General features: G+C 41.1%; 1 protein-coding gene across 2 annotated transcripts; it reads right to left on the reverse strand.

The window, feature by feature from the left end:
* Nucleotides 1-3,711: 3,711 nt before the first annotated feature.
* On the reverse strand, nt 3,712-8,585 carry LOC110506287 (transmembrane protein 208). Of its 2 annotated transcripts, none has more exons than XR_016492398.1 (6): nt 8,392-8,581; nt 8,001-8,096; nt 7,857-7,916; nt 7,544-7,680; nt 7,257-7,404; nt 3,712-7,157 (listed from the first exon to the last, which is right to left on the reverse strand). XR_016492398.1 is itself a non-coding variant. In XM_021585749.3 (6 exons), the coding sequence occupies exons 1-6, from the start codon at nt 8,395-8,397 to the stop codon at nt 7,017-7,019; spliced, it is 525 nt and encodes a 174-aa protein (XP_021441424.1). In that variant the 5' UTR covers nt 8,398-8,585; the 3' UTR covers nt 3,712-7,016. The 2 variants fall into 2 exon arrangements, 1 of the variants encoding a protein (XP_021441424.1); XM_021585749.3 differs by having other exon boundaries at nt 7,257-7,341; nt 8,392-8,585.
* Between the last annotated feature and the right edge of the window lie 513 nt (nt 8,586-9,098).

The raw sequence follows: 9,098 nt of genomic DNA on the forward strand, positions 1-9,098 counted from the left end.
AAAAAGTATGTGAACCCTTTGGAATTACCCAAATGTCTGTATAAATTGGTCATAACATTTTATATGATCTTTATCTAAGTCACAACAACAGACAAACATAGTGTGCTTAAACAAATAACACACAAATGATTGTATTTTTCTTGTCTATATTGAATACATCATTTAAACATTCACAGTGTAGGTTGGAAAAAGTATGTGAACCCCTAGGCTAATAACTTCTCCACAAGCTAATTGGAGTCAGGAGTCAGCTAAAACCTGGAGTCCAATCAATGAGACAAAATTGGAGATTTGGTTAGAGCTGTCCTGTCCTATCAAAAACACTCACACAATTTGAGTTTGCTATTCACAAGAAGCATTACTTGATGTGAACCATGCCTCGAACAAAAGAGATCTCAGAAGACCTAAGATTAAGAATTGTTGACTTGCATAAAGCTGAAAAGGGTTACAAAGGTATCTATACAAGCCTTGATGTTCATCAGTCCATGGTAAGACAAATTGTCAAAAATGGAGAAAGTTCAGCACTGTTGCTACTCTCCCTAGGAGTGGCCGTCCTCCAAAGATAACTGCAAGAGCACAGCGCAGAATGCTCAATGGGGTTAAGAAGAATCCTAGAGTGTCAGCTAAAGACTTACAGAAATCTTTGGAACATGCTAACATCTCTGTTGACTAGTCTACGATATGTAAAACACTTAACAAGAATAGTGTTCACGTGAGGACACCACATAAGAAGCCACCGCTGTCCAAAAAAACCCATTGCTGCACGTCTGAAGTTTGCAAAAGAGCACCTGGATGTTCCACAGCGCTACTGGCAAAATATTCTGCGGACAGATGAAATTAAGTTGAGTTGTTTGGACGGTACTATGTGTGGAGAAAAAAAGGCACAGTACACCAACATCAAAACCTCATCCCAACTGTAAAGTATGGTGGAGGGAGCATCATCGTTTGGAGCTGCTTTGCTGCCTCGCTGCCTCAGGGCCTGGACAGCTTGCTATCATTGACAGATTTCACAAGTTTATCAAAACATTTTGCAGGAGAATGTAAGGCTATCTGTCCGCCAATTGAAGCTCAACAGGACATCACTGTCACGTTCTGACCATAGTTCTTGTGTGTTTTCCTTGTTTTAGTGTTGGTCAGGACGTGAGCTGGGTGGGCATTCTATGTTGTGTATCTGGTTTGTCTATTTCTATGTTTGGCCTGATATGGTTCCCAATCAGAGGCAGGTGTTAGTCATTGTCTCTGATTGGGAAGTTGGGTGATACAACAGGACAATGACCCAAAATACAGAAGTAAATCAACAACAGAATGGCTTCAACAGAAGAAAATACACCTTCTGGAGTGGCCCAGTCAGAGTCCTGACCTCAACCCAAATGCAGGTCTGATCCGCAACTACAGAAAACATTTGGTTGAGGTTATTGCTGCCAAAGGAGGGTCAACCAGTTATTAAATCCAAGGGTTCACAGTGTTTTCAATAAAGACATGAAAACATGTTTGTGTGTTATTCCTTTAAGCAGACTGTGTTTGTCTATTGTTATGACTTAGATGAAGTTCAGATCAAATTGTATGACCAATTTATTCAGAAATTCAGGTAATTCCAAAGGGTTCACATACTTTTTCTTGCCACTGTATATGCAGGTAGCCTATAGCCTACAGTAGCCTAGGCATGATGTAAAATGAACGATTTAGCAGCTTGCTAAATTCAAATTGACAGACTAATTTATTTAACATGAATAGCGAGGCGATTTCAAGGTAAGAAGTGCTTCTGTTGCCCAATAGCCTGCTGGAATAGTCTGAGGATGGGGTTGTAATTTAAATCACTAATAATTGAATTTAAATCATATTAATTATGGATATTACCTGAATAGGCCTATGCTTGTCAACAACAAATGGGTTTTACATTTTTTTTTTACATTTTTTAACCTGTGGCCTAATCTGACTGACTGTTACCTTCTATATAATGCATTCTAACATCTGATGCAATTGCGATAGAACTGTGACAATATTCACAATGGATAACGTACAATTTCATTAACTAAACATAGCCATTAATAATTGCATAATAACACAAGGCTACAACAACAAACTGCAAGTTATAGGCAATTTATTAAATCCATTTGCCAGCCCCAACATATTTATTGCATCAAATGGTAGGATATAGTAGCCTACATAGAAAATTATAGGCTACTTAATGGCCAACAGATATCTAGTGGCACAACTTTAGTTTTAGAAGTGGGGAGGACACATTATCTACACTTCAAACAGCCAACCCGACCGCTCGTTGTCGTCCGCTTGGCCTTAAAGCCCACCATTCCCTCGTTTTGTGTCCTATTCCAATGATAAAACTAGGGGGGGGGCCATCCCCAGCGAAAGTTGCGCCCCTGGATGTATCACTCTCCACATTCAATATCAGTTTCATTGAGGCCATATCAGAAGCACGCGAGGGAGTTTCATAACTTCCATTTAACATTTCCACACACACACAGCACTCCAGACCCAAGAACTGAAGATTCACACTCTAGAGCACCTAGTTGTTTTCCTGTGCATTGTCACCTTATTTCTTGATGCGCATCAGTTCTAGCACGTTAATGTTTTATGGAAAGAGGATTGGAAATACGTCTCCATAATAACAATCTAAATAGCCTACCTACAACTGGTCAAAGTTGTCATGACTGTCTCCTCTCACTCATGTGACTCAGCTGCAGCACTCAGTCTCAACATTCAACTACCCCCCCCGGCCCTCCACACCACTCATGCACTCACTCACAGTTGACTCAGCAACAGGCTACTTCACTACCTGATAGTCAGCGGCAGGTCACAGTGAAATATATATTTTTAAAGAAAAATGTCATGACGGCCGTGGTGCAATTTAGAAGTAGCCCAAAAACCTGCAGCCTATGACCAATACATTTTCGTGGCAGGTTAGGAGAGCATTTTCACAAACCTTAACCCTGTTCAGTCTCCTAACCTGCTACGGAAATGCAACTTCGGTATTGAAGTGGCGCTAAGTGTTTCCCTGAAGTTCACGTTCAGACTATGAACAGAGGAGGAGGTCCATAGAAATACAGGGATTGTGCAAAAATGTTTACAATCTCTTTTTGAATTGGAAGCATTGTGAAGCAAGCTCCATTAAAGCGTCAATCTGCCATTGAAACAATAACAAGAGGGCAACCCACCCGTTTTGGTAAAAAGCTGAAGGATGGGCTGGAGAAATATACAGACAAATTCACAGACGAGCTATGCATGCAAGGACTGACCATCCATGATATCAACGTTATGGTTTTAACAATGTTTTGAGGCTCTATAGTGTTTACAAACATGGGCATAAAACAAGCTTATATTTTGGGTTTGAATGTAGCACGGCAGTTGAATTAAGCTCATGAAGCATTTCTAAGTTATATGATGTGTACATATTACTTTAATTTTAAAATGGATGTAGCAACATCCTTTAAGGTCACATGACCACACGGATAATTTTCAAAATAAAAGTCCCCCCAAATTCTTTTTACTTGAACGTTAGTTTTACACTACGTTTTTCTGATTTTAAAATCGTGAAAAAGGTTACTTTAATATACATTTATTGAAAACACAAACAATACTGTAGACTTCTGGGCACAGATGTTTGCTCTCTACATTGAAATAACAGATCAAAAGCTAGCAAATGTACTTGTTCAATCATTATGAAAAAACAGACAAAATGAGACCTCAGACAGGTTATTGTTTTTATACTGAAATCAATTTAATCATATGTACATTAAGACTTTGTAGCAACAATATCTAGGCTTACATAGTTGTTGGCTGATCGTAAAAACGCAGACATTTCTGAAGAGTTCAACCACCACGTCACCCCTGCATTGACATGCTTACAATGCATATTGATTACACAAGTTGCTGCCAACTAACTACCAGTGCATCAATATATACTTCCATTTCATTTGTGTATTATTCAAATATGATTTTGGTAAAGCCAGAACAGCAGTCATAGGTCATAGCCCCATTCCTAGCACCTTGTCTATGCTTGTCAATGGCTCAGGCAATAAGAAGTACCTTTGACAGCGATTACAGCTGTGAGTATTTCTGGGTAAGTCTAAGAACTTTTACACACCTGGATTGAGCAACATTTGCAGATTATTCTTCAAAAATTACTCAAGCTCTGTCAAATTGGTTGTTGATAGTCGCTATACATTCAACAACCATTTTTCAGGTACTGGCATAGATTTAAGTCAAAACTAACTTGGCCACTCAGGGACATTCACAGTCTTCTTGGTAAGCAACTCCAGTGTATATTTGGCCTTGTGTTTTAGATTATCATCTTGCTGAAAGGTGAAATCACCTCCCAGTGTTTGGTGGAAAGCAGTGGAAACCAGTTTTGCCTCTAGGATTCTGCCTGTGCTTAGCAACATTCCATTTCCAAGCTTAACACATCAAATTTATTTAGGACAAAATGTTAATTGCTCTGCCACATTTTTTGCATTATTACTTTAGTGCCTTTTTGCAAACATGTTTTGGAATATTTTTATGCTGTTCAGGCGTCGTTCTTTTCACTGTCAATTTGGTTAGTATTCTGGAATAACTACAATGTTGTAAACATTTGGCCATTTTCCAATAGCCGCCCTTCTTTACGAGGCATTGGAAAACCTCCCTGGTCTTTGTGGTTGAATCTGTGTTTGAAATTCACTGCTCGACCGAGGGACCTTCCAGATTATTGTATGTGTGGGGTACAGAGATGCAAAGTACTCATTCTAAAATCATGTTAAACACTATTATTGCCTACAGAATGAGAATGAATGAGTCCATGCAACTTATGTGACTTGTTATTGAACATATCTTTACTCATAAAATTATTTAGGCTTGCCATAACAAAGGGGGGTTGAATAATTAACTCAAGACATTTCAGCTTTTAATTTTTAATTAATTTGTCCCACTTTGACATTGTGCGGTATTACGTGTGACAAAATCTCAATTTAATAAATGTCAGGCGGTATCAACAAAAACATGGAAAAAGTCCAAGGGGTCTGAATACTTCCTGAAGGCACTGTATATTTCCTCTTGCTTATTTATGCTGTGAAGAAATGCACTTGAAAATGTTAATGCATATACACAACTGTTATTGTTTGTAATCAAATCATTTGTTCAGCATTGTGAAGGATGGGAGCGACAACGATGATCAGGGCCGAGATACAATCCAATCGCGGATTTAGACAATGCGCCATTAATAACTGAACAAAAATATAAATGCAACATGTAACGATTTTTATAAGGAAATCCGTCAACTGAAATAAATTCATTAGGCCCTAATCTATGGATTTCACATGACTGGGAATACAGACATGCATCGGTTGGTCACAGATACCTTTAAAAAAATAAAATAAAAATAAGGCAGGGGAGTGGATCAGAAAACCAGTCAGTATCTGGTGTGACCACAGCGCAGCGCGACATCTTCTTCTCATAAAGTTGATCAGGCTGTTGATTGTGGCCTGTGGAATGCAATGGCTGTGCGAAGATGCTGGATATTGGCAGAAACTGGAACACGGCATCGTACATATCGATCCAGAGCATCCCAAACATGCTTAATGGGTGACATGTCTGAGTATGCAGGCCATGGAAGAACTGGGCCATTTTCAGCTTCCAGAAATTGTGTAAAGTGCTGAAACATGAGGTGAAGACAGTGATTGAATGGCATGACAATGGGCCTCAAGGTCTCGTCACGGTATCTCTAAGCGTTCAAATTGCCATCGATAAAATGCAATTGTGTACGTTGTCCGTAGCTTATGCTTGCCCATACCATAACCCCACCGCCACTCCGGAGCACTCTGTTCACAATGTTGACATCATCAAACACGAAGCCATACACGTTCACTGCGGTTGTGAGTCCGGTTGGACAGACTGCCAAATTCTCTAAAATGACGTTGGAGGCGTCTTCTGGTAGAAATGAACATTCATCTCTCTAGCAGCAGCTCTGGTGGACATTTCTGCAGTCAGCATGCCAATTGCTTACTCCCTCAAAACATGAGATATCGGTTTGACAAAACTACACATTTTAGAGTCACCTATTTCATTGTCCTCAGCCCAAGGTGCACCGGGTAATGATCCTGCTGTTTAACCAGCTTCTGCGATGGCACACCTGTCAGCTGGATGGATTATATTGGCAAAAGGAGAAATGTTCACTAACAGGGGATGTCAACAAATTTGTTCACAACATTTGAGAGAAATAACCTTTTTGTGCATATGGAAAATATCTGGGCTCTTTTATTTCAGCTCATGAAACCAACACTTTACATGTTGCGTTGGTATTTTTGTTCAGTGTAAAAGTCCTTTCCGATTGAGCCGACATATGCAGCAGTAAAAGTGAATAGAGTCTCCGCATTGACTTTAAGCGGTGCACTGCGGACAATGCACAACCGGATTTCATTTCAACCTTCCCAATTCCAAATCAACACCTAGCACCGAACGCTACGCACGTCATGTAGATCTGAAATAAATAGCTGTAAAAGCAAGGTAATAGTTGGTCTAGATTAACACCTAGGTGGTTGTTGCTAGTTGTATATTTGGAATTGGGCATGATGGTGAGCTGATGAGCAGTGTCTAAAATAAAAATGTCTGCCATAGGGTAAGATCACCACATCCTTTTCACTAGTTCAGATGAAATTGATGCGATACATAGACCTAGATTATGAACAATTGAATGTAAACAAATGACAGGTCAAGGTATATGACAGCACAAGGTATATGACAGCACGTATTGGTGGTGATGATGTCATCAGCCCAACAAGGACGATTTCCTCTCCAGATGTAAAGAAAAAGGGATAGGGCTAGAGGGGAGAGGAAGAAAGGGAAGGATGAGGGATGGGGCGAAAGAGGGAAACCAGATAACCCACAGGGTCCGGTTCAGTTCTTTATCCATACCTGGATGTCTTTGGGCACACGTCAAAAGTTCCTCCTGAATAACTTAACCGTAGAGTTCCTGGCTGTCTGTGTTTAGACTCATTCTGTGTATAGAAATACCGCGGCAGTCGGCCAAGCTAGAACCTCTTCATCTGTCTGCGCTCCTGTCGTCTCTGCTTCTTCTCATTCACCTCCTCTGGGGCGGCACCAGGGGTCTCGGCCGAAAACCAGGGGCCTAGGAAGTTCACCCACAGCAGGAACATTGCACGGGCCGGGGCCTGACACACACAGATTGATTAAGAGATCAACGAGGTCCATTAGAAAGGGAAAATAAACAACCAAAGAGAGAGTACAGCAAGAATGGGGTAAACGCTCACCAGCAGCCAAAGATACCAGAACCAGGAGGAGATGGTGCTGAGCACTTGTAATATGGCAGTTAGCAGGATAACATCCTTCAGATGCCTATAAGGACAAAGAATCCATCATAATGCACCACATTGCCATCGCCTCTTTGAGAGATGTACCCTTGAATGGAGATAAGGGTACCAATGTTACATGCATGTTGAACAGGCTGTAATACTCAGCAATTCTCTGTCACACACACACTGTATGTTTGCACGCTCATGTTCACGGAAACAGACACTCCTGCAGTGTGAGCACTCACTCTGCCATCCCCTGCTCCATGTTCAGATCTATTCCTCCGTCCAGCAAACTCCCATCCTCACCAAACACTGCTTTGGCCATGGCAGTCATGGAGCGGTAACTGCCCACATACACTGCTAGTGCAAACACCAGGGCAAACTACAGGGGTGGGAGATGGAGGAAGGAAGAGAGACAGGGGGAATGAGACAGTGGGGGAGAAACCAGGAAGGGAGGAGGAAAGAATACATTTAGTAATCCGCAATCGTCCCAGTTTTACTGCTCAACAGTAGAGGAGCCATCAATGTCAATAACATACACAGAATGAACTCGCTCACCCATGTCCAAAACGTTGAAGAGCTATAGAAGACCAAGAGGTTTAACGCAGTGTATATCGCCTGGGAGAGAAACAAGTGTCAGGAGCTGTACAAGTCACAATTTCCATTCAAAAGGTAACATTGACAAGGAAGATGGTGTCTTACGTTGGCTCCCAAGATTACTCTTGTGTAGAACTTGAGTGTCGCCCCATTCTCCTCGTAGATTTGCTTCTTGCCTTTAGTGCCGACCTTACCTTTGGGCTGTGTGCATTAGAAAGGCAGGCTGTTAGTGTAGTCAACATTGCATGGACCTCGGAAGTAAGATAGCTTACTAGCATCAATATGGAGACAGGCTGTGTAGGGTATGTTAACGAACGTTGGCTCAAGCTAATTAATTGGCTTTGATACACAGTTTATCATTCTATTACATGAATTAGTCAATAAGTACTTATAACCGAGGGTGAGTTAGTTGCTATGGTGTTATAAAGCATAGTAGACTCGTTATCCTATGCTCTCTGCCCAACCTGAAACATACGCAGATCAAAGATTCTCCTACCGCCATTAGTTCCTCAACCCTGTACTGCTGCTGCTCCTGTCACGTACGCGTAGTAGGTACTTTTTTGACATCGACTTGTACAGTATTCGAACAATTTAGATGGACCGTTACAACACAGGCTTGACGTTCAACTGTGACGAGCTCTCGATAAAGGTAACGCGTCAGCGTTGAAGAATGACACTTCCGGCGCAGGTAAGACGTCACTAATTCAAATGACTTTCTATTCAAAATGACTTTGTTGCCACCTGGCGTCGTGAACGTGAATGCATTCAACTGGTTGTAGTTATTGCACATTTTTTGTAATTTACAAATATAACAATAGGCCAACTCAACCAGAACCATGTTGACAGCCATGCCTGACAATAACTATATAGATGCAAAATAAAACATAAGCAAATCAACCATATATACCTGCATCAAACATGGTGCCAGGTAGATAGATGGTGATCATGAGATCAGATCCACTCCATACTAGCAGTGTGCAGTGGAGGAGCAGCTTCACTGGGCACCTGGCCTGCAGAGTTCAGTACTACTACACCCTGTCCTGTTGGGTTATGTCTGACTGATTCGAAAGTGTATTTCCATACATTCACCACTTGAGGTCAACAACTCATAAGACAATCTTTGAATGATCACATTTTGATGAAGCCCTGACCACTGTAGTGAAATAAATAGAATTGTGACCATGTAAAATGTGTGTATAAATG

This window comes from Oncorhynchus mykiss, chromosome 26 (assembly GCF_057628025.1).
Source record: "Oncorhynchus mykiss isolate SJ-2025 chromosome 26, ASM5762802v1, whole genome shotgun sequence".
NCBI lineage: Eukaryota > Metazoa > Chordata > Actinopteri > Salmoniformes > Salmonidae > Oncorhynchus > Oncorhynchus mykiss.

What these genes read in the sequence shown, in the direction of transcription:
- LOC110506287 (XM_021585749.3), bottom strand. An exon ending in GAGTAATCTTGGGAGCCAAC is followed by an intron (nt 7,917 to 8,000) that starts GTAAGACACCAT and finishes TTTCTCTCCCAG; the next exon opens with GCGATATACACTGCGTTAAA. An exon ending in CTTCAACGTTTTGGACATGG is followed by an intron (nt 7,681 to 7,856) that starts GTGAGCGAGTTC and finishes CCACCCCTGTAG; the next exon opens with TTTGCCCTGGTGTTTGCACT.